At 30.6% G+C, this 25,539-nt stretch overlaps 1 protein-coding gene across 8 annotated transcripts in view; it reads left to right on the top strand.

The window, feature by feature from the left end:
• The window catches only part of LOC129971266 (serine/threonine-protein kinase MRCK alpha-like), a 464,419-nt gene that overhangs the window by 355,189 nt on the left and 83,691 nt on the right, over window positions 1–25,539 (top strand). For all 8 annotated transcript variants that reach the window (XM_056084867.1, XM_056084868.1, XM_056084872.1 and 5 more), the window contains exons 2-4: window positions 6,794–6,885; window positions 22,558–22,641; window positions 25,211–25,306. In XM_056084867.1, coding sequence (XP_055940842.1) covers window positions 6,794–6,885; window positions 22,558–22,641; window positions 25,211–25,306 — 272 coding nt within the window. The remainder of the gene's footprint in view (window positions 1–6,793; window positions 6,886–22,557; window positions 22,642–25,210; window positions 25,307–25,539) is intronic.

The raw sequence follows: 25,539 nt of genomic DNA on the forward strand, positions 1-25,539 counted from the left end.
GAGACTTCTGTTTGGTGAAGATGAGTGCTCTGTTTGCGTGAAAGTGGTGTGAAGTTTTCTGTTTTGTTAAACACGCTGCCCCTGTTTGCCGAAGTGGTGTGAGATTTTCGGGTCTATTTGAGCATTGATTTGGTGTTGTTCCTGTAAGATTCAATTAGGATGGGTTTTCTTTGTGTGTGTGTTATTTCCTCTTGATCTCTCGCTCCGTGCTTAAAGCACGTTTATGGACCTGGGCTTGACCTTTAATTTTTGATTTGTATGTTTGCTTTGTATTTTTCAATTAAACATTCTTTTTTTAAATTTTATAGCTAAATCAAATACTGGAAATAGAAAAAAAATCAATAAATGCTGTAAATTGAAACTTTTATTGGAGAACGGAATGAAAGTTTCAGATAAGTTTTTGACACTTATTGCGAATGCTAAAACTTGTAAAGTAGTGATACATTCTTTGTTTCCTCGTACAGGCTAGTCGACAGGATTCAAAAGGATAAATATAGAATCATACTTTTGAGCAATTTCGGGGCCAATAGAGAAGAAACTTTTGAATTTTTAAAGCTTCCGGTTTATTCCATCCCGGGAGGCATAATTTATGTACAAGCAAGAAGCGACGATAAAACTGACGTCCGTTCACATCGCGATACAAATGCAAAAGAGCGCGAAATATTTTTCCCTGGGTGATTTTATACTATGAGATTCTGATAAGGATTCTTTGACACATATAGAAATATAGATTTAGGAAACGGAAATATAAAATTTGCTTTGCTTCATATACTTTTACTCCTTCATTCGGAGCGTGTGAAAATGCTGATTAAAGTAATTTCACAGAGCTCGTGTAACATTAATTAAATAAAAAAGGTGGAATTGGATCAGGAAATAAGAGAACACTTTAGGATTAAGTTAATATGGGTTAAATTAAGATAAAAATTTGGAAATTAATTAAGATTTAAATTAGATTAAGATATATATATATGTGTGTGTGTGTGTGTGTGTGTGTGTGTGTGTGTGTGTAATGATATTTTAAATTTTAATTTAAACTTAATTAATTTCCTAATTTTTAGCTTAATTTAGCCCATATTAACTCCATTCTAAAATATTCGCTTATATCCTGATCCCATTCCACTTTTTCTATTTAATAAATTCAACATGAGTTCTAAAATTGATGAATCGGCTAAATGTCGACATGTTCCCACACTCCCAGTGAAGGGATAAAATATTGCTGATATAAGCAAATTCCACTAAAAGATCCCTGTGTTTCACCTTACTTGTGATTGACACGTGTTAGAAATCCCTATTAAAATCTCGCAGTATATATTCACAGGGATAAAGTTTTCATTAGCTTTTCCTATTTCGTGTTATATCGTTCTGTGTTGTGTTCGTCACTTTTGCTTGTACAAAAATCATGCCTCCCTGGATGGAATAAAACGAAGTTAAAAAATCGAAAGTCTCTTCACTGTCTTCGAAGCTGCCTTCTGCTACAAAAATTATGTTTATATATATAAACATGTTTATCTACTAAAGTGTGTACAGAAAACATTTCAGTCGAAAAAAAGCATCTGGAACATATATTCTATTATCCATTATTTATATATTAACTGTATCCCCACGATTAATCGCTAAAAAATAGGGGGGGGGGAAGAAAAACCCCCAAGGTCTCGCTCTTATAGGTTTCTTCGTAACTATTGTTTACTATTTTAATAATATATGGTAAATAATACATAAGTAAATTTGTGTGCAAAACTGTTTCGGGGGGACTACTTTTACTTATTTAAGTATGCTAATTATCAAAATAAATGAAAGAAACGAAAACAATTAAAAAGAATAACTAAAGTATTAACAATTTTTAAATTTCATATCCTATATGAAGTCTCTATTTTCTCTCTAATGAAATGAATGATTTATTAAAACTAATAAAGCAAAAAGTTTTATAAAAAGTTAAAAATCAAGTTATTTAAAATCAATATGAATGAACTGTTTCGTTATAAATTTTCATTTTTATAAGGATTTTTTAGCATTTTCTTTGAATAATCGTACACCTAAAAGATATTTTATCTTAAACTAATGAATACGTTTTGATATAAATGAAGTTTACTACCCGTTCATTCACATTTAGGCTTAAGCATCCATTAGCATTCACTTGCCTCTACTTAATCTGATTAGTGCTTATTACGGTAGGTACCTCTTTATTTATTAAGGAAATATGTGATAATAATGTCAGGTGACTTAACTTTTTCATGAAGCGCATAAGTGCATTTCCCTGCGTGAGCATTAAGATGATGCAGTTATCGACTAACGAGGTAGAAAAATGCACAGGCTGAATTATAAATATAATTATCGTAAATTAATGAATTTGTAAATCGTCTTTTCTCCGCGGTTTCATCGTAAGTTGGCTTATTTGGCAATGGCGGTGGCAACTCGAGAGTTTGTGGTAAGCTTCATGATGTATTATTCGGTTTGCGGCCTGGTCCTTAGCATAATCTTATTATGCAGGGTGATTCAAAAGTAAACGTTACAAGGGGGAAATGAACGGCGTCCTGGGTTCGAGTCCCGATTTGGGCATGGTTGTTCTTCCGTTGTTCTATCTGTGAGATGTGAGAATATGCCCTCCTGTAAAAAGGGGTTGTGCAAGCGAATGAGTAGTGAGTAGCAAAGTCGTACTCTTGGTCTTAGTTGGCGCTACTATGAAAACAAGAGACGCTCCCCAACCGGCTTAAATCGTTGTCTTCGAAACAGCGGGTTTGACCATAGCAAGTGCCATAAGAAACAACAACAAGTACTGTACAACAAGACCGTAACTTGGTCTTTAACATGATTCGTATATTGTGAGTGATTCAAAATTAAAGGCTAGAAGAGGATAAAGAACGACCTGAAATCTTTTCTTTAATATGACTCTACTATACAGGGTGATTCAAAATTCGCCGATAACATAGAAAGATGAACGGTCTGTAATCCAATCTTCAATATGATTCTGATATACAGGATTATTGAAAATTCATTTATAAAGGCAAAAGAAGAACGATCCGTAATTTATTTAGTTTTTCCATAAGCAATAACAATTTGAGAGTATGCGGATTTATAAAGTGTTATCATCATTTGTAACCTATTCCTAAGTGTGATTCTAATATGCAAGATGATACAAAATTCAATATTATAGGGGATAAAAAGCATTAAAGCAAATCATATTCACGCACGAATGTATGATTGGAAACTTCTCAATTTGAGCAAGGTTATATATGAAGGTGCGGGTCAAAAATGGGTGGGTATTCTTTAATTAATTGATAGCCATGTCACTTTATACATGTTATTTAAGAAAAGGGAGAGAATGTTGCCAACTTCTAAGTGTAAAAATTAAATGAATACTGAATTAATTAGAAAGTATCCGCAATTTTACCATTTTTGCGCAGCAACTTCGGAGTAAATTATTCCACAACAAATAATTTTATACTAGCTTAAAAATCAAAATTTAAACTTTTCAGCTATCCAGTTTCATCTCAGTATAATTTTTTCTTCACTTTTTATTAATTTTTCAAAATTTAATAAATAACTGAGTAGATGAAGACGGCGTTGAAATAAGGAGACTTATTGATACTCCGTTGCTAGAAAACGGTGAGATTTTCAGCTGCTGAATTTTTGTTTTTTTGATATTTCTGTATTTTTTAAACGTTATTTTTATTTGTTTTGAAATAATGCTAAAATTTATTTATTGAAAATAAAATTGCAAACGTTGGGAAGAATTTGTATGCATAACATTTTGCATAAAATAAATTCTTTCATTAAAAATAAATTACTTAAAAAGCTTTTATTTACTGATGTTTCTATAAGGCTAATAATAAATAGATTTTTTTTCTCATACGACGTGTGTTAAAATTTTGTTCACGTTGATTAAAGTACAAACAAGGATTTAATGAAATTTTTTTGACAATATATTAAAATGTAATTTTTTTTTCATTAATAAAAACATGAAATTTTCATTTCAAGCAATGGTGGATATTTCTGTCGACAGTGGTAGCATATTATAGAATATTGTATATACTATTGATTAAGGTGTACGTACACACTTGAAGATTTTTTTATTTATTTTAACTTTAAAAATCCAGTTTTTTCACAGTAGGTTATTAATATATGTTTAAATTCATTTCAGTGAGAAAAAACCATATAACACTAATTATTAATTAATTAAATAATATTTATTGAGCTAATTAGCCTATTTTTTGAAACATGATATCTTAAATTCTAATTTTTACAGACACACAATTCTAGTCGGAAATTATGCCTACTATTAGTCATGTTGTCTGCCTCAATCAAGTTATAAAAATGTATAGTTTTTTTAAACAGTTTTTTCATCAACGATGAATAGAAAAAGCGAGATTTTTTCTGTAATTTTAACTTTTAAACAGCTATTAAAAATTTATTTCTATAAATATAACTTTCATTGAGGCACAAAACATCCGCTATTTCATACAGATTATTTTGATACATATATAACTGTATTTGGTTAATTTCTTGTTGAGTTATGATTGTTTGAATGAAGCAACATAGTGGGAAAATATCATTCTTCATAAAATGAGTTTTAAAAACATCGTAACTAGAGTTTTTAATGAAAGCATCTCAAGAAAAATAATTATAACTCGAGAAATATTTCGAATATTGACAACATCTTGGTATCGTTTGAAAGCTAAAGGATCAGGGAACATTAATAAGCAATAAAAAAATATTCGATATTTTGAACAATTTTCGAATTTTCAAGTGTGTACATACACCTTAATGTATATATTGCATGTTATACATATTTTACAATATATGCATATACTGTATATACTATTATACTATATAATGTATTTAATGATTTAATATTCATAAGGATTAATAGACGAATGAATTGTATCAGTGTGACGAATTTCGTTAACTCAGGCTTTCTCTTATGTATTTTCAAACATAAGTAAGTTCAAGGGACAGCCTATTATTAATTTATTTTTAAATAACCGCCTTTGGCGACCAATTGGCTCACCAGGATAAGTGACTCCTAAAAATTTCAATTGAATATTATGTGTAACTATATTTTAGTAGTTTTCTCTGTAAAATATTTTTAAACTTCAAAGTGTTGAAAATATTAATCAGAATATTTTAGAATCCTGAGAGAATTATGTCCGCAATTAAGTGATGAGAACGACATCTGAACAGCTCCTCCCCCCCCCCCAATTCTACAAACTTCCACATCACACCAATGGGAGGGAGTTCGGCCTCAACGAATTTAACATGCAGCTTTGTAAACCGAAGTTGTTTCCTTTCACGAATTTATATTTGTTGACACGTAGAAAAAGGTACTACACTTTTCACTGTAATATTTTTACTCATTTTTCACGAATATAATTGACTTTATTTTAATTGTCTATAGAGTATAAGAAATTTCAAGCATCCAGCTGTTACTTAATTTCCAATGTAACTGTCAAAACTGAGTACTCCACTTATAAAAAAAGCACTATATTTTAATTTTACTATTTGTACAAAACTTGTGCGCTTGTTTTCTACTCTAATCTTGGATCACTTACGAATTTGTAAGTCCTTACAAATACTCATATAATCCTTTTACAAAATAGCTTTAAATAATCTTTTATGTCTATTAGGCAGTAAATATATTGTTGAGAAGAAAAAAATGCAATGTTTTCAATTTTATGCAATCCCATAGTGCTATTAGCCATATTTAATAAAATATTCTTGACATGCTAACATAACATAACGCCATCCTGTGCCCCCGGTGCCTATAACACTAACCAGTTGGATGAGCACAAGATGGAAGGGGAAAAAAAGAAAATTGTTAGTAGAAAAATGACATGCTAACATTAAAACCAAAAAAAAAAAAAAAAAAATCTTACTTTTCTACTATTAAGCATGTTCGAGTCATGAAGTGTTCAATTTCAATAAGTCAATCATCGGACGTTTCTAAAGAACTTTATCTGTTTATAGGCCCATTCCTTCTAGACGGCTGTTGAAAGCCATTTAAAATATTGATTTTCATAGTTTCATTTCCTGGTCATCTGTTTTGTTTCACTTGCTGTTGAATGAGTCGATCGTCATTTGTTACGTCATAAGTTATTCTTAGCTTCATAACTAGGCCGCGGTGAGTTCGATTCCACTGAAAAGCCGTCGTGTAAGCGGGTCTGGTGCCCGCTAAATCCGTCCGGGCCAAACGTTCTCCCGCTGGTGTTGTGTGGTAGAGAGAGTGGCTGCCAGCTCGTCCTCGTCATCTGTCCGCGGTTCAAAATTACGAAGTCCGCCCCAAAATAGCCCTATTGTTGCTTTGAATCGGGACGTTAATATAAGTAAACTAAACTTAGCTTCATAACTCGGTCACTTTTAACTACAGAAGAAATGATACCCTTTTGTTTAGAAAGTTAATGTGTCAAGATTGTTTTACTAAATATGATTAGTGGAATTGGGAAATTGTATAAAAATATAGATTTTTCGTATATTTTCAACAATATTTTCAGTAATTATTAGTTCTAAGTATCTAATATGCAATTTTTGCATCATTTAAAATGCTATTTATATAAAATACCTTTCTTTAATAGTCTAGAAATTAGCAATTGGATCAAAGTTAGAATTTAGGTTTTGGAATATTTGGTGCAAATTGATGATAATAATCTGTTAGGACTTTCTTCTTTTAGGACATTCTTCTTTTTATTTTCAAATTAGGCTAATATTATTAATAATATAAGATCTATTTAACGGTTTATTCAGAATGCTTATTGATGTGTTTTATGAACATTTGTTTGATTATTTCTTCTTTATTTTTCAGTATCGCCTGTTGCCCAGAAAGTTAAAAGCTTACGCTTAACGAAAGAGGATTTCGAAATTTTAAAAGTTATCGGCCGAGGAGCATTCGGTGAAGTAAGTTGAAATAATATTTTTCGAAAATTCCTGACTAGGAAGTATTTTATTTGCCGTTGTATTTTCATGTTGTTTTAAATGCAATAATTCAGGAAAATGACAGTTAATATATTAACAAAATTTAATAATACAGCTTACATTACAAATATATGTAATGATAGCTCTTAATCTAATTTAAATCTTAATTAAATTCCCAATTTTAATCGTAATTTAGCCCATATTGACTTCATTCTAAAATGTTCTCTTATTTCCTGATCCCATTCCACCTTTTTTATTTAATTAATTCAACAGAAGCTCAGTAAAAGCGACTAAATAAACAGTTCTCACACTCCGAATGAAGGGTTAAAATATCTGCTAATCTAAATAAATTCTTTTAAAAGATATCTAGATTTCCCTTGCCTAAATCGACTCGTGTAAAAAATCCCTATTGGTATCTCATAGTATAAATAACTCGGAAAAAATATTTTCTACTCCTTTTACGCTTCTTCTGCTTTTGTAGCGCTGGTGAACGAACATCAGTTTGTCCTCGCTTCGTGTACATAAATTATGCCTCCCGGGATGGAATAAAGCCAAGTTTAAAAATTATATATACTATCCTTTTATGTATGTATTCCTTGTTATATTCAAGTTCCACGAAAGGGGGTGGGTTGGAAGCCCAAAAATCGAGTTGAGAAGCTATGATGATTAACTTTCGCTTCCTTGATGGGTAAAGTAAAAGTATGCAGGTGGCTACTTCCATATCGATGAGGAAACATGCCTCATACGATGAGGTAGTACCGCAGCCGGTGATGGTCATTATGACAACCATAGTTCCCACCTGAAACGTGACGTTGAGGATCATTTAGTTTGTCCCGATGCTACAGCAGGGCAGATGGTAGCTTATTTGAATTAGTTTATGTTGTATCCAAATACTAAATAAGGTGTTTTCATGCATAGTAGACAAAAATTAATGTTATACGAACTAGTCGCTGTATATAGCTGCTGTAACAATATTAATTGTATTAATCAAGTAATATCAACGAACTTGAATGTATTTCATCTTATCACAATTAAAGAAAATACTTTTTTAAAAGTTATATTATGAACTTTTTAATTGATTGAGCATTTTGATTGGTTAGGTATGGTTACAAAGTGATAAAATTAATCGACGAAAGAACTTTTCTGAATCGCTCTGGTTGCTATGTTGTGTGTGGGGGGGGGGCAAGAATTTATTTTGCTGTCTCTTGATAATACAAAATGAAAGGAGGCAACTAATGGTTCATTTCGAAATTAAGAGCTTTCATATGGAATAAAAATTGACGAAAACAGACCAGTGGTTGGGGCTGTTGAACTGATTCTTTGTTTTTCCCGATTATTTTAACCCTTTCTAGGGCCGTGGGAAGTATGCTTCCCACTAAATTTATCAATATTTTGTATGAAATTATGTAAGTTGGCATAAGTTCTGACACATTTTTTTAGTAAGTCAGAAACTTAGATGTTTCAGTTCTTTATCTCAGACAAAATGATGTGTCTTGATTTGTTACTTAATTATTAATTAACCAAATTAATGAATTTATCACATTAAATTTATCTAATAAGCTAAATGAATCCCTTTTCTTATTCTAATTTCAAGCCTAAAAATATTTTAACATAATATGACTAAAAAAAAAGGGCCCTTTAAAGAGGTAAATGAATAGACTTTTAAAAAATGAGGCTGAAAAAAAATATTTCAGAATTACTAAACATTTTTAAAAGTGCACGAGCGTTTCATGTAATGACTTCATGCTTTTACTTCTAAAAAAATTTAAATCAAAAACCATCTTGTCAGAAATGCAGACTTATGTAATTTTTTTCCCTAAAATTTTAATCAAAAAACTTCAATATTATACCATTATTTCTGATTAAAAATTCCTTTTTAGAAAATCTACCAAGAGACCTAACCTTGTATCGTCATCGCTTTGACTCGTGAAGTTTAAGGACAAGGTCAAATTGTTCAATTCGTTCCTATTAAGCTTAAAAAGGATATACTATATATAAAAAAGGATAACTTTGGAAGGATAAATGGTCTTATTCAATGGTCCGAAAGAATTAATAGCTCGTGACATTCTTCCCCCTGCATTAGAGAAAGTAGGGTAATTCTGTTCTCTTTAGTGTATGCCCTTGCAGCAAACGATTTTCAGAGAACTGCACATCCGAGCGTTTTTTTGCTGAAGTAAAAATAACTTACAGTAATCTCAGTCGCTTCCTTTTTAAAGTAAGTTATTAAACAAGGAAATAGCCTTCGGTTATCCCAATTTAAAAGATAAATTGTTTGTGTAGTCTTGTTGTCTCTGTGGAATACGGGTGTAAATATATTTTTGTATTAGAGTGTTAAATAAGGCGTTATATTTGTAGAGTTTTAAGGATAGGTGATATATGTATATTACAACAAGGAAATAACTCTAATTTACTACTACTTTGAATGCTAGTTATTATTCCTTTAATATCTGGAAAAATAAAGGGTAATAAGAAGTAATCGGGAAATGTGAATAATTAAAGAGTAATTGGAAACAGTGATGGAGTAAAGAGTAATTGGTAATTGGAACCAATAAAGCGTTAGCAAACTGGGAAGCCTGTCTTTTCGAGGTACTCTAAAGGAAAATTAAAAACATTTTCGCAATTTCTTTAGTATATTTTCTAACATTTGCTTGCCTTAATTATAGGCGTATTAAAAAAAAAAAAAAAAAAAAAAACGCAAAATCAATTTTTTTTTTCAATTGTCATTATTCATTTCCTATATTGTTTAGTTTTAAGATCAATTGCCTGGTTATATATTTCTTGGATCTGTAGGATATAACGAATATGAACAATATTAAATGTTCATTTTAAAATTTCCTTCTGAAAAACAGGATAAAGTTCCCAATTACTTCTGACAATTTTCATTGAATAGTATGTGGAAACAGACTTTTAATTTAATAAAAAAAACCTATATTTTTCCATACATTTGGAATAATTTTCAATATGAAACGATGTAATAATAAATCTAGAAACACGGTAGTATCTTTTCCCTGCAATTTATTATTTGCCAAATTTAACAACTGACATTTTTAATCTACTATGTGATCTATTTACATATTACTTTTCACATATGAAAGTTCGTTGTTAATAATGACTTGATGTTGTTTGATGTCAGATATGAAAGAAAATTAAAAAAAAAAAAACTGGCGTCGAGAAATTAAAAAATGAGACTCTAGAGGAGAAGATTAAAGATGATGGTTTATAAGATCCTGAAGAATAAATGGTAATAAGAAGTAATTGGGAACAGTCAATAAGTAAGGAGTAATTAAGAATTGGCACTCATAAAGCTTTAGAAAACTGGGAAACTTTTTTTCGAGGCACTCTAAAGGAAGATGAGAAACACTTTTCAATTTTTCCACTATCATTTTCTAACGTTTCCTTGCCTTGTTTGTAGATGTATTCAAAACACGAGAAATCATACCTTTTTCCTTATTGTCAATATTCATTTCCTATATTTTTTTAATTTTATGGTCAGTTGTCAGATTATATATTTCTTGGATCTATAGGATAGAACGATTATGAGTAAGATTCAATTTTAATTTTTGAACTTCCATCTGGAAAAACAGGATGGAGTGCTCAATTACCTCTGTTTAGTTTAGTCATATTAACGTCCCGTTTGAAGCAACACTAGGGCTATTTTGGGACGGACCTCGTAATTTTGAACCTCGGTCAGATGACGAGGACGACACCTGAGCTGGCATCCCCCTCTCCACACCACACCAGCTTGAGGACGTTTCGTCAGAACGGATTTAATATGCAACAGACCCCTTTACACAACGGTTCTTCGGTGGAATCGGGTTTCGAACCTGAAACCCTCCGGTTCCAAAGTCGAGACTATACCACCAGTCCACCACAGCCCTCAATTACCTCTGAGAAGTATTAATGATTTATATTTTGGGAACCGATTTCTTTATGTAATAAAAACCTATATTTTTCAATACATTTGAAATAATTTTTAACGTGAAATGATGTAGTAATAAATCTAGAAACACGGTAGTATCTCTTCGCGCCAATTTATTATTTGCAAAATTTAACAGCTGACATTTTTTAATCTATATACGTATTACTTTTCTCATATGAAAGTTGATTTGATGTTGTTTGACGTCAAGTATGGAAGAAAATAAAAAAATAAAAAAAAAAGTGAAACTCTGAGGGAAGAAACTGAAGATGATGATTTTGACTATCTTCAATAAGAAACAAAAGGAGTGGAGCTAGAAGAAATAATCTCAAATCAACCAAAGTTGATTTTTCAACAAATATGCAAAATGTACCAGAATGTCCATTCATTTATGTGACAGGTTGATTGAATTGACGATAGTGAACTAAATGTGATTGCTTTCAAAAGCTCTAGTTGTTTTAAATCATTTTTTGATATTTAATGATAATTTACTATTCCAGAGAGTCAGATAAAAACTATAGAGCCATATCTTATTGTTGAAATGGATTTTTTTCAAATATTATTGGTATCAGAAAAAAAAAATGTGTTGCTTTAAGAGATTCAACTCTCTGCTTGAAGTACAAGCTCCACATTCGGCTATAAAATTATTACTAGTTCATAGTCACTTTAAAGAATGTTTCTGTGTGTTATCTATTTCTTTTTCTTGTGTTATAATATTTAGTCATTTCTGTTTTTATAAAGATTCATCCAACAAAAGTATGCATATAATGATTATAATTTATTTCAAATTATGAAGATATTAAACCTTTAAAATAGTTCATATAAGATATTCCATAAAGTATAATATATTTTTTCTTTTTAAATTCTTTAGCAATAAGCAGTATTTTCTTATCATTCGAATTCTATTCTCTTCAAATCACTTCGTTATTTTGATCAAAAGCCAAACGCTTTTTGCTCAGTTTAACAAACGATTTTTCCACACTTTGCTTATCAGATTTATATGCGTGATCGTTTCTGACGATTTGAGTATTTTCGTTTTCTATTTGCAATGTATGAAAAAATTTTTAAAAAAATCATTTTAATATGATTAAGCTTCTTTTGGCTCCATTTAGCAAAATATTTTATCACACCTCTCGTACCACATTTATGTATATAATCGCATGTATATGTTTCATAATCTTTGACGATTAGAATATTATCTCTTTCTGTTTTTAATGTATAAAAATTTTCAAACTTCAGATGGCGTTTTGAGTAAAAGATTTTATCATATTTTCTTTTATCATATTTTTTTATCATATTTTTTTTATTCTATTTAATTTTTTTTTATCAAATTGTAATGAAAAATTTCTTTTGGATGTTTCATAATTTTTGACAATTAGAATATTTTCTCTTTCTGTTTTTAATGTATGAGAAAATAAAAATTTATTTTATCATGATTCAACTTTTGGCTGGCTTGTTGAACAAAAGATTTTATCATGATTTTTCTTATTTCATTTATTAGTTTCATAATTTTCTTATCATATTGTCGTGTTCCATAATTTTTTATCACATTTCTTTTCTTTATAATCTAATAATATATCACACACAAGTAATTTACGAGCGTCTGCAACATGTTGGAGAAAATAAATAATCCCCGATAACAGTCGTACTTTTCAGCTCAATCATTTATCGCACGCGATTTTTAAAAAAAAATGTTAAAATTGAAAAGAAATATTTCGCTTTATTTTCCGATTTTTTTATCGTCTTGTTTGCAAACATGGTCTCTTTTTATTGTTTATTTTACGCAAAAAAAATATTTAATAAATAGCATTAGTAAATGAAATAAATAAAATAATATTTTAAAAAATTACAATAAAGAAAAGCGATGTGAATACTGAAATTAAAAATAGGAACAGTATTGTTTTATTGGAGCTTGTCTTATCGTTTTCCTCGAAATAGAGAGAAACATAATGAACATGCATATAAACTATAACAATCCTCTCTTCAGTTATCTTCTGACTTTCCTAGCTTCATTTTATCGGATATTGTTCCCTCTCCGTTTCAACTTCGAAATACTAATAACTGTTTCGTCCTTTTACCTCTGTGCTTGTCAAAATATTTCCCTGGTGTTCTTGTCGCGTATTGATCCTTTCTGTCGTCTGCAGAGTAATAATGACCTGCTTCAGAAATATGTTCAAGCGACTGAGACCTGCAAATGATTATTATTATGACCTGTCACTTCTCTGATTAATGAGTCGTCTGCCTATAAGTTGAGAGGCGAATTTGTTATCTTTATTTTTTTGTGAAATTCGTTTGGTATTATGAATTTTTTGTGCACTTACTTTTTTTCTCAAATGTCGTAGCAGTCGTTTGGAATACAGAGTTAGAAACATTGTTTATTCTGAAATTTTTCATGTCCTTCACTAAAGAAAAATTTATGGTTTAATTATTTGTTACAAAACATTTATTAAAACCTTGCGTTTATTTCCATATTTGTGAGCAAATTTATAATTATGTGCTGTATGCGATAAAATAAGAATTTATTTATTAACAGCATTCAACAGAATTTTTCTGCAAGCAAACGATTTTTAAATAACGTATTTTTAAGCTTATTTTTTATAAAATATTATTCTATACAAATGTTTGCTATCGTCTGCTATTTATTTTTAATAATTGATTGATTGAAAACGTGGTGAGAATGGGATTTTTGGCAACAAAGGCCGGTATCCTCTAATGCCAAAATTTTTAATAAATAAACTTTAGAATTCTTTTAAAGGCTATGAAAAACGTTGCCAAAAATATTTTTATAAAATGAAACAGAAGTATTAAAAATAAAAGTAGAGTAATTCAAAATCTCGTCATTGTCTAGAAACGGAATATCGATATATTTCCTGACTTTAAAATCCTTTTTATCTATTCAGTCATTTATTACAATTTAGAAAGTAAAAAGAAATTGACAAATTGAATAAAAAGAAATTGGCATCTTTGAAAAGACAATATTTTGAGATGATAAGAAAATATTTCTTATCGAATAATTTGCGACGAAGTTACTGCAGAAAATCGACAAAATGTCGATTAATTTCTATTTAATCGAATTTTTTTTTAATTTTTGCATTTAAAAATCTGAAAGCTTGTTCTTAATTTCATTAATAAATGTGCAATGTTAGATGAATTATGTACAGTTATTTAGGAAAAGATATAAAACAAGTAAACATAGTCACAACGTCTTTCATTTATATTAAAATAGGATGCTATTACATATAAAATAAAATGTTGGAAAATGGAGTCAGATAATGGACGACTAAGAGAACATTCCAAAATTGTTCATTGTTGTTACGTTCATGGATTTAAAGATTATGAATATGCTTATAATATTATTAAAAAATAAATAGAATTATTTAAGTTTTTTTAGTTTTATCGTTGAAAACAATTAATAGAATGCACGCGATGAAATATAATGCATTGAAATCGTATTTTTTTTACATTATATTTGAAAGAATTAAAGAAATTAAAAATCGGGATTATTTTAAAAAGCTGGTCTTTACTTTAAAAAACAAGAAATCGTAGAAACCTTTTAGTATTTTTAATTGAGTTTCGTTGCAAAAACTGTTATAGAGCAAAATTTGTTAACAATTAATACATTTCTTAGGGAATAAATGTCCCCCCCTGAATATTAACTCAAGCGTAGTAAAAATACTTATGAATAGTAAACCTTATCTATAAAACATTTGGCATGTTTTATGTATCAGATTCTTTCCTACTGTTTTATGCATCGGTTATATGATATGCTTTATTCACTCATTTTAGTGAGAAAAATAAGTTTATCTATTTTTTCTTGGGTCCCCAATTTAGTGAATTATATTTCAAGTAGATGTATTGTAACAGCATTGCCATAGAAATCTATGTAAATATGTTCGTTCATAGAAATCTATGTAAAATTTGTTTTTTAGTCATAGAAAAATTTGAAATTTCGACGAATGTCCATATTTATGTATCGTTTGTCAGAGTCCGAAAGGCAGATTATTCGAATTATGCTCGTATATGTCTGTGAATACGATAGCTAAAAATTCGCTTTGAACTAGAGAGTGAAACTTTAATATGTAGTCTTTACACCAAATGTATAGATTTTTATCGGAATTGTGGCGAAATGGAAGTCCGTCTGTCTATCCATATTCATGCGAACAAGATAACTCAAAAACGCATTGATCTACTGTAATAAAATTTGAAATTTCATCCTAATATTGAATTTCTAGATTTTTATCAAAATTTAGACGAAGTCTTTCTGTTCATATGCATGTGAACATTATAACTGAAGCAGCGGGAGAGGTCTCCGCAAAACTTTCTCGTATATTCTAATAAACTTCCCATGGTAAAGAGAATTATATATTGTAGGAGTGGATGTTCAAAATCTATATGAATGTTCTTTGTTATTTTGAATGAATGTTCTTTCTTATTTACTTTGTTTACTTTCCTAATGAGTGTGATACGAACATTCATAATCTGTGTGAATGCTCGTTGTTACATTGAGATTTCTCTTATGACTGTATAAAGAACATTCGTAATCTGTGAATGTTCTTTGTTACTCTAAAATTTCTTTAATGAATATGAAACGGGCATTCCTCATCTATATGAATGTTCTATGTCGCGCTGAGATTTCCCTAATGAGAGTGGAACGAACAATCGTAATCTGTATGAATATTCTGTGTTGTTCTGAGACTTTTCTAATGAGTACAGACGAACATTCCTAATCTATATGAATGTTTTATGTTGCTTTGAAACTTCCCTAATGAATGTGGAACGAACATTCATACTCTGTGTGAATATCCTATGTTATTCTGAAATTTCCCTAATGAATGTAAAACGAACATTCCTAATCCATATGAATGTTCTATGTTACTCAGAAACTTCTCTAATGATTGTGAAATGAATATTCATACTCTGTGTAAATGTTCTATTTTGCTTTGAAACTTCTCTAATGAGTGTGGAACGAACGTTCATACATTGTATGAATATTTTATGTTGCTCTGAAACTTCTCTGAGCGTGGAACGAACTTTCATACTTTGTATGAATGTTCTGTGTTGCTCTGAGACTTTTCTAATGAGTATGGAATGGACACTCCTAATCTGTATGTATGTTGTATCTTGCTCTGAAACTCATTAGAGTTTGGAACGAATATTCATATTCTATGTGAATGTTTTATGTTGCTCTGAAACTTCTCTAATGAGTATGGAACGAACATTCCTAATCCATATGAATGTTCTATGTTGCTCTGAAACTTCTCTAATGAGTGTGAAATGAATATTCAAACTCTGTGTAAATGTTCTGTTTTGCTCTGACTTTTCTCTAATTAGTGTGGAACGAACGTTCATACCCTGTATGAATGTTTTATATTGCTCTGAAACTTCTCTCATGAGCGTGTAACGAACATTCATACTCTATATGAATGTTCTGTGTTGCTCTGAGACTTTTCTAATGAGTATGGAATGAACATTCCTAATCTGTATGTATGTTTTATCTTGCTCTGAAACTCATTAGTATTTGAAACGAATATTCAAATTCTATGTGAATGTTTTATGTTGCTTTGAAACCTCTAATGAGTGTGGAACGAATATTCCTAATCCATATGTATGTTCTATGTTGCTCTGAAACTTCTCTAATGAATGTGGAACGATTATTCATAATCCATATCGATGCTCTATGTTGCCCTGAAACTTTTCGAATGAGTATGTAACGAACATTCCTAATCTATATGAATGTTCTATGTTTCTCTGGAACTTCTTTAATAAGTATGGAATGAACATTCTTAATCTATATGAATGCTCTTTGTTGCTCTGAAACTTCACTAATGAATATAGAACAAACATTCCTAATCCATATGTATGTTCTATGTTGCTCTGAAACTTCTCTAATGAATGTGGAACGATTATTCATAATCTATATGAATATTCTTAGTTAATCGGAAACTTCTCCAATCCTACGTTGAAAAGTTTTATTCTTTGAAAATTCTTTTTGTATTCAACTCACAAAACACGTTACACTGGAAACAGCCAGGGGCAAATGGAATGAAATATTGCCTTTTTTACCAGCGAACTAAATTCTATTACCAAGCGAATCATTTCGCAGAACTGATGCTCATTAAATGTCACTTTCTGTGATCTCGCAGATGCTTTACAAACGGCTGCATTTTTCACGCAAACGATGACAGGTTTACTTATATGGCAGATGTTTCTATTACTGTGAGACATGAGGGGTGATCAAATAAAAATAGGAACATCCAAGTGGGAGGATGACATTTCACGTCACGGTGGAATGTTCATAACTGAAATAACTCCCGCTTTCGCAGAAGACGTAATCTTGTCTATCTTTCTTACCTATTTCTAGCTTTCATTATCTAAGCTGTTTATTTTGAATGTTGATTACTTTATTGCATTCGGTACTTTACAGGATAATAAATATTTTTCACTTGCTCGTATTTTATCGTAGTCGTCAAAAAATTCGATTTCCGAATGTTAAAAATCCACACGTTTTGGACATTTTATAATCCGAAAAACACATTTTTTTTATACTTAGAAAGTGGCGGATAAATCACTCTCGCTTGTTTTCAGATCATTTTTTTCGATCGTTATCTTCGGAAAACGTCAAAATAACGAAATGTGCAGACAGCTAAAATCTGCCATTAAAAAATGTTTTTTTTTTTTTTAATTTTATAAGATTTTTATCGTTATTTTAAAAATGCTCAATTTCATTAAAATTCGGCGGTATTGATTTTGATCACTGACTAAAATTGACATCGTTATGTGAAATTATCCAAGAAAATAGAGAGAATGGCACATTCTATTTTTATTTTAAAAAGTTAAAAATTTATAAAGATTCTTTTTAAAGATTAAAATTTATTAAGATTATTTTTTAAATTTTATATTATTTTGAATTATAATAAACTTTGGTAATCTGCAAAAATATGGTTTAAGGAATTAAAAAAGTACTTGAATTTTTTTATTTTTTCATATGCGAAGTATAGAGGAAGTATTGCAATCTTCAAGAAATTCTAACTCGAGATTTTGACGAATTTCCACGTTTCAGTCCTTTCTATCTGAAATTATATTTGCTTGTGAACTCGATGACTCAAAAACACCATTAGCTTGAAAGATGAAATTTGATATATGATATTGTTACGAATCTGTAATGCTGCTTCCCAGCATAGTTGGTTCCATCATCAGGAAGACTGTTTTACAGTGATCTGTATTGGACGGAGTCCGTGTGTCACGTCGGAGGTCCCGGAGCTTGGCGACTTCGGCGCCAAAATAGATTAAACCCGAAACATCGAGAATTTTTCCGATCCGTCCATTAGGAACCGAGATATGCCTTGAACGGTCCTGATTGGTTGAGAGGCCTCTAGCCCCACCTCCTGAGACCTATAAAAGGAGGCGGCCGCAGCTGCTAGGGCAGAGTAGTCGGAATCGACGCTAAAGAACTGGCCTTCCAGAGATAAGCGGAGCAGCGACGGAGTGAAGCTAGTGCTGAACTAAGCTGTGCGCTACTGTCTGCAGTAGAGTCTGTTGTATGCTGCACGTCTCGACTGAAGATAATCGTCTTCTGTGCTGTATATAGTTGTCGTCTTTGTGCTGTCCTGTGTGTCTTCGTGTAAATAAACATTGTTGTTTTATTTTCTACTGCCGCCTGCTGATTGAGCGTTCTCCACACCATATAACTCCCACTATCCAAACGAACCCGAAAATTTCGTAACAATATTTAAACCAAATTTTTTTTATTTTTTTTATTTCTCTCATTTCTGAACGAAATCCATTCTAAAAAATTTACATGTCATCAATTACAATTTAACGTGATAACCACGAAGCATAAAGAGATAGATAGATAAAATTTGGTATACAAATTTAGCATTTGAAAATGTAGATTCCTATAAAGAACCATACCTTTCAAAGGGTCGACCGTCTGTCTGTACTTTTTCGTGCATGTAGATGCGCTAACTCAAAAGCAAAAGACTGTAGTCAATGAAATTCTGTATGTGTTCTTATGAATGCAATTGTAGTTCCATGTTAAAATTTGTTTTATTTGGTTGAAAAAAAAAGGCATTGAAAATACATATTCGATTTTTTTATCATTTGTTTGATGATATTTCAGCGATTAATCGCCAAAGATCGCACATCCAATTCTATCAAAACGTTCGATTTGCGCCAAAAATCGATTTTCGTAATTTTTGTTAAATAATTGGCATATAGTTTAATATACAAGTACCAGTTTTCTTTACTGTACTACACAACTCTTATTGTGGTGTGAAAATAAAAATCGGCGCACTCGTGAGTGATTCGCAGCCTTGTCCAAGGTCACAGTTTTATATGTCGGAGCAGCGGAATAACTACTTTATTAAAAAGTACGCGAGAAAGTTTTGGTGAAACCTCTCCCGCTCTTTTCAAAAATAGATCTGAAAAGTAAAGAAAAAAAAACGTTTTTCAATAGTTTATTTCGAATATGCCAAGGATATAACCATTTTTATATTAATCAGTTGTTAAATTTAGAAAATTGGCATAAACGAATATCTAGAACTACTTGCATCGCCAATCTTGTAAATCTTTTTATAATTTCATTCTCCGAAATATAATTTTCTACTTCATTTTGCTTGCTTTCAATTAATATTTAGTTAATATATTTTATTTTTAAATTAATGGAAGTTTCCCATACTGTGCTTAATAATCTACATTATCTTACAGAATTTTTAAAAGCTTTTGGTATTTCTTAGTCTGAAAAAATATTTTGACTTGAACTTTCTACTAATTCTAAATTTTATTCCAAGTTATCCTATATAAACTTTAAGCAAATTGTATTGATCTTCGTAAATAATTAGATTTATTCTTCTTTTTTAATCGAATATTCTGTTCTGAGAATATTAGCTATATTCGCTTCTTCTTCAAAGGTGAGTTTTGTCTGCCATCGTGTTGAAAACATTTTTGCGCTCTGTCGTGTAAATTCTATTATTAACATTTTAGTTTTAGAATAGAACATTTGCAGTCGTTCTCCTCTTCGTCAAACATTAACGCTTTTTTTTAAAGATAAAATGTCAACTACTAATAATACATTTGTTTTTTTCTTAAATTTGAAGAGATGCTGCTTCAAAATCTATAAGTTGTTCACCTTACTTTTCTTATTCGTTTTATTTATTTTTCTATTATTTATTTTATTATTATTGCTCGATTTATTTATTGGGCTTATAAATATGACTCTGTTCTTTTCTAAAAGAAAAAATACCTTCTTTTTTATAAAAATAAAATATATTTATTCAAAATATTTCATTTCATAAACTACAACATTTGATCATTTTTTCGAACAGCAAATTAATTCCGCGAAAAAAAAAGTTTGTTTGTCTAAATGCAGTTCATTTTGTAATAATTTTTGATATTTGCGTAGTAATTGAACTTCTTTCCTGAAAGGGCACTATACGTGGAGAAAACAAATAATCTGCAGGAGCAACGTCTGGTGAAAACGAACTGATAGGGCAATACATCTCAGCAGAGTGATTCTAAAGTTGCTTTCACCGGTTAAACAACATGTGTGCGCGCAATATCTTGTTAGAAAACAACTTTTTTATGTCTTTAACTATATCTTGGACGTTTCATCTTCAATGTTGCGTTCGAATTGTTCAATTGCTGTTTTCATGGTTCACCACTGATGATTTCATCATGAAGAGCTTCCAAATCAATATCTTGGATTTCTTTTGTGCTTTACCATGCATTTTTTCATTTACATGTAAATCATCATTTTTAAAGACCGCTCTTTTCAAGTTTTATTCGATGGATGCATGTTCATCTTAAATATTAAGCAGTAATCGATGCTTCCTGCTGAAATTTTCTTTGCAATTAAATAATGCAAAAAAAACTTCTCGCAAATACTGTTTGTTTGGAACAAAATTCGACGTGTTTTTTGAAACTGAAAAATATTTTTTTTAATTATTAACCAGAGATTGCACACTAATTTTTAATGTTTGTTATAAAAACCTATCAAATACATTTTTTGTAAGCAAACAATATTACAAATACCATTTATTAAAAATAGACTGAATCATGCCTTTACGCTTAATATTTTCCAATTATTATTTGAGTTTTCAAATTCATCACTTTTTTTTTCTTACAAATAAAGATTTATTATTTTGTTGTATACAAAATATAATTTATATTGCAGTTGCCATAGAATTCGATAACAAGGTTTGAATCTACACAGTTTAAACACCATGGAATCCAAAATAATCGTTTTTTAGAAATACACCTGTCAGCTTGTCTGTTTTGAGCACTAGGGCCTAAGAATACAGTAAAATAGATTGGTTGTGAAATTTGTAATATTATCTTTGTACCAAAATGTTAGATCATTGTCAAATTTTGTAAACATCTGTTCGTTTTCATGTTAATACCATAACTCGAAATCTCAAAGAATTCTATGAATAAAATTTAGTTTTTAGTCTTGTCATCCGAATCGTAAATGTGTTTCAAATGTTGAACCAAATTCTATCCTGTAGATTATATCGCCAATATTGATTGATTATCTTAGAATATGTCTATACACTCTAGTTGATATAGTCAGCGTAGCTCGTGATTACAATTCTTTCATGTATAGTATTTTTTACTTAAAAACTGCTTTTGTATAAAATATTATGATATACAAATTTCCTTCATAGGGTAAAATTTTTATCGTCTACTTTTTATTAAAATTAGAGTTTTCATTGAATCATTGATATCTTATTTTTGCTATTTATTAATTGTAACATTAAAACTGCGTATTTTGTTCACTATTGCTGAAATATAAGAAACATTATCTTTGAAGGATTAACTTGAGTTTACTTTTAAGCTTGATTAAATCACTACTTTCAAACCATTAAAAGCAAACAAGCATATTAACCCTTTAAAGGGCCATTTTTTTCTAGTCATATTATGTTCAAATAATTTTAGGCTTGAAATTAAAATAAGAAAAGAGATTCATTTAGCTTATTAGATAAATTTAGTTTGATTGATTAATTAATTGGTTAATTAATAATTAAGTAACAAATCAAAACACATCATTTTATGTGAGATAAAGAACTGAAGTATTTAAATTTCTGTCTTTCTAAGAAAATTTTGTCAGAACTGATGCCAACCTACATAATTTCATACAAAGATTGATAAATTTGGTGGGAAGCATACTTCCCACGGCCTTAGAAAGGGTTAAAATAAAATTAAAAATTTTTAAGGGGCAAAATAATTTAAAGTGTTAAAAAAAGACTACATTTTAGGTATTTTCTAATTAATTGAATATTCATTCACTTTTTGTACTTTGAAAATTGAAAGTATTATTTTTCGTGTCTTATGTAATTAAATTATAAAAATGCGAAATAAAAACGAAATTTTTCTGAACACATTATTGACGCGTATCTTATAATGAAAAAGTGTTTGCAATCTTGCATTGTACAGGTTTATAATAAAGAACACATTTTTCATAAAGATGTCCGCTCTTTCAGTATTATCTCATCAGTATTATCTCATCAGTATCTCTCATCAGTATTATCTTTAATCACTATAGGGTCTTCATTACTTAATGTATTGAGTATAAATTTATTAGAAAAAATACTATGTATTTTTTTAAAAATTTATGTATTATTGAAAAATTTTGGTGTATTATTTCTTGTAAATTGTTTGATATATTGGTTGATGTGTGGTATTTATCATATTTGATTGAACTATTTCTACAACAATATATATTTTTTTTTATTTCCATATAGGTTGCTGTTGTTAAACAAAGAAATACAGAAAAAGTATATGCCATGAAAATTCTAAACAAATGGGAAATGTTAAAAAGAGCTGAGGTAAGTGCTGCAAGATATTCTCCGAAACAAATTTTGACTAGCCATTGTTATTTTGGCTATATAACATATAGATTTTGCCTTATTAAATCAGAAAACTATTTTATAAATTCATCTTTTAGTTATATTTTTTTTAAATACTGTTAATTTTTTCTGTTAAAATGAATTTTAAAAACTAGATTTAGTATTGCAAATTTCAATTATTAGTTTGATGAAAATTATTTTTGAAGGCATTTCTGAATGTGTACACTTTATCCAAGAGAAGATTTAAAAATACAAGTGGTGTTCAAATGAAAAGGTACGAAACGTCGCAACAGCGTAACCGTTAACATATTTGCCTATGCCGCTATGGGAGAACATACGAAGCATCTAGGGATGCGATTGGAGTCTCTGGCGCAGATCGGAGCATGCGCGGATGCTCGCGCATGAATTGTTGAATTCCTCGAGCACAAAAGAACCATTAACTCCGATGTGTACTGTGAGACACTCCGAAGACTATTCGGGTCCATCAAGAACAAAAGGTTGAAGCTACTCACGGAGGGTGTGGTTCTGCTCCATGATAACGCGCGTCCACACGTCTCTAGGATCACACACACGGAACTGGCCAAGTTCAAATGGGAGCAGATCGACCATCCGTCCTACAGCCCGGACATGTCGCCCTGCGATTTTCATGTCTTTTATCTCTTGATAAAACATCTGAAAAGGAAACGCTTCAACTCGGACGGCGAACTCAAGCTGTGAAGGACTGGGTCTCGTCACGGCCATGGGAATTTTGGGAACAAGGAATCCTTCGGCTCGTTAATCAGTGAGATAGTTGTGCTTAGGCCTATGGTGTATACTTTGAATAAAGTCTTTGTTTATACCCACTGTGCCGTTTCGTACCTTTTAATTTGAACGCCCCTTGCACTATTTTATATGACATCTCATTATTTGAGCCCCTCGGCTACAACAATAGAGCTAATTTCGAATAAATTTCGGTTTATAATAATGCTAATGATACCTAGCTGTGTCAGCAATGATCGCCTGTCCTGCACTGACCAACGTATCGATATGAATGGCAAAATGAAACTTTAACTGAACCTTAGATTAACAAATGGACTGTTTTCGCCAATTTCCATACATTATTAACCAATCAGAAATGTTCTACATTATATACAAATTTACTTTATTGTTCTTTGCTATGATATCTTGTTTCGTATGGCACTTTCACTATGGTTTCTTATGACAAGCCCGCTGACAAACTCAGTAATTTTTAGCCTTGATTTTTAGTGTCTCTTGTTGCAGTAGCGCCATTTAGGGCCAAGAGTACAACTTAGCTACTCATGCGTCGCAATTCTTTTTACGGGGCAGACTTCATTCACTCATCCACAGATCGTAATTTAGACCCGAATCAGAGAACGATCATCTCTAAACCAGTACTTCAGTGGTATTGTCCCAACTAAGGTTATTTTGCGACCACGACAGATTTATACGTGCACTAGTCACCTTATACACGGAAGATTTTTTGCCGTCGGAGTTCGAACTCACCAACTAAGGGATGCGTGTCCAACGCCCTACCAACCACTCTATCCCAGTCTCGTGATGCGATATAGCTCATTATATTCAGTAATAATAGATTAATATTATTGATATGCTTGATGAACAACAATTAACCGAACGCAGCTTTTTATTTTTTCTTTGTATTACGAAATATACTAAGAATAAGTATCGAAATCGTTAAAAATTCCAAACCTCAAGATTTTGTTAAATCTCCACGTTTCAAAATTCCCTGAATCCAAAATTCACATTTTTGAAATTATGTCTTTCTGTGAACACGATAACTCAAAAACATTTCGAACTAAGTGGGTGGAATTTGGTATACGGTCATTATATGAAATTTTGAATGAAATCCATTCGAAGAAAATATGTTTGTGCGATAGATTACGTATGACCGAAATTTGCTACAAAACTTAAAGAGCTATGCAGGTGAATTGTGGTACACAAATTTATCACCTAAAGTGTTATACCATATTAAATTTCGAACCAAATTTTCAAAGAATGGATCGTTTGTCAATATGTGCTTTCTTTTGCATGTAGACGCGATGGCTCAAAAACACAACGTTCTAGATAAATAAAATTTGGTTTGCGATCTTGTTAGTAACATTATAATTCTGTGTTAAATTTAGCTTTCATTCGCTTTAAAAAAATTCCTTACTAAACTACGAAGAACATAATTCTCATATGCGAGACTGTGAAAATAAAAACTGAGCAGTCTTGGTGTTTACGGCTTCATCCATGTTCCTTTATTTTACGATTAAGATTAGCATCATTTTTAGAGATTATGCGATACTGTTTTTAAGGTACCATTCCCACTAATTATAATTTGAAATAATTTTTGAGCACCTTATTTAAAAGATTGAGATCATGGTGTGAAATGAAGTATTTATTAATTAAATTTCCAGTTGTGTGAGGTGATGACTTTCCCTTTCAATTTGGATAATAGAGCTCTATTCTATTTTGCTTTATTTGCTCATTTGAAAATGAATTAAGTACCGAAATAATAGACTTTGTTATATTTTTCTTCTTATTTCAGACGGCCTGTTTTCAAGAAGAAAGGGAAGTGCTAGTCTACGGTGATAAAAGGTGGATCACGAATCTCCACTACTCTTTTCAAGATGATGTAAATTTGGTAAGAATCCTTCTGGTTCAATTTTTTTTTTTTTTGTACTTGTTTAACGTGATTAGGTGAGGTTTTCGAAAGAATACAGCCAATGGAGGCATTTCATGATCACGTCTTTCAAATCAAATTTGTTGCGCCAGTTTAATTATGCATTTTTTCCATATCTTAAGGTCACTACAAAACTGTGATGTTACAGCAAAGGTGTAGCGTCCGGCGGCGCAGGGAACAGTATAGATATCTAG

Source organism: Argiope bruennichi, chromosome 6 (assembly GCF_947563725.1).
Source record: "Argiope bruennichi chromosome 6, qqArgBrue1.1, whole genome shotgun sequence".
In the NCBI taxonomy this organism is placed as follows: domain Eukaryota; kingdom Metazoa; phylum Arthropoda; class Arachnida; order Araneae; family Araneidae; genus Argiope; species Argiope bruennichi.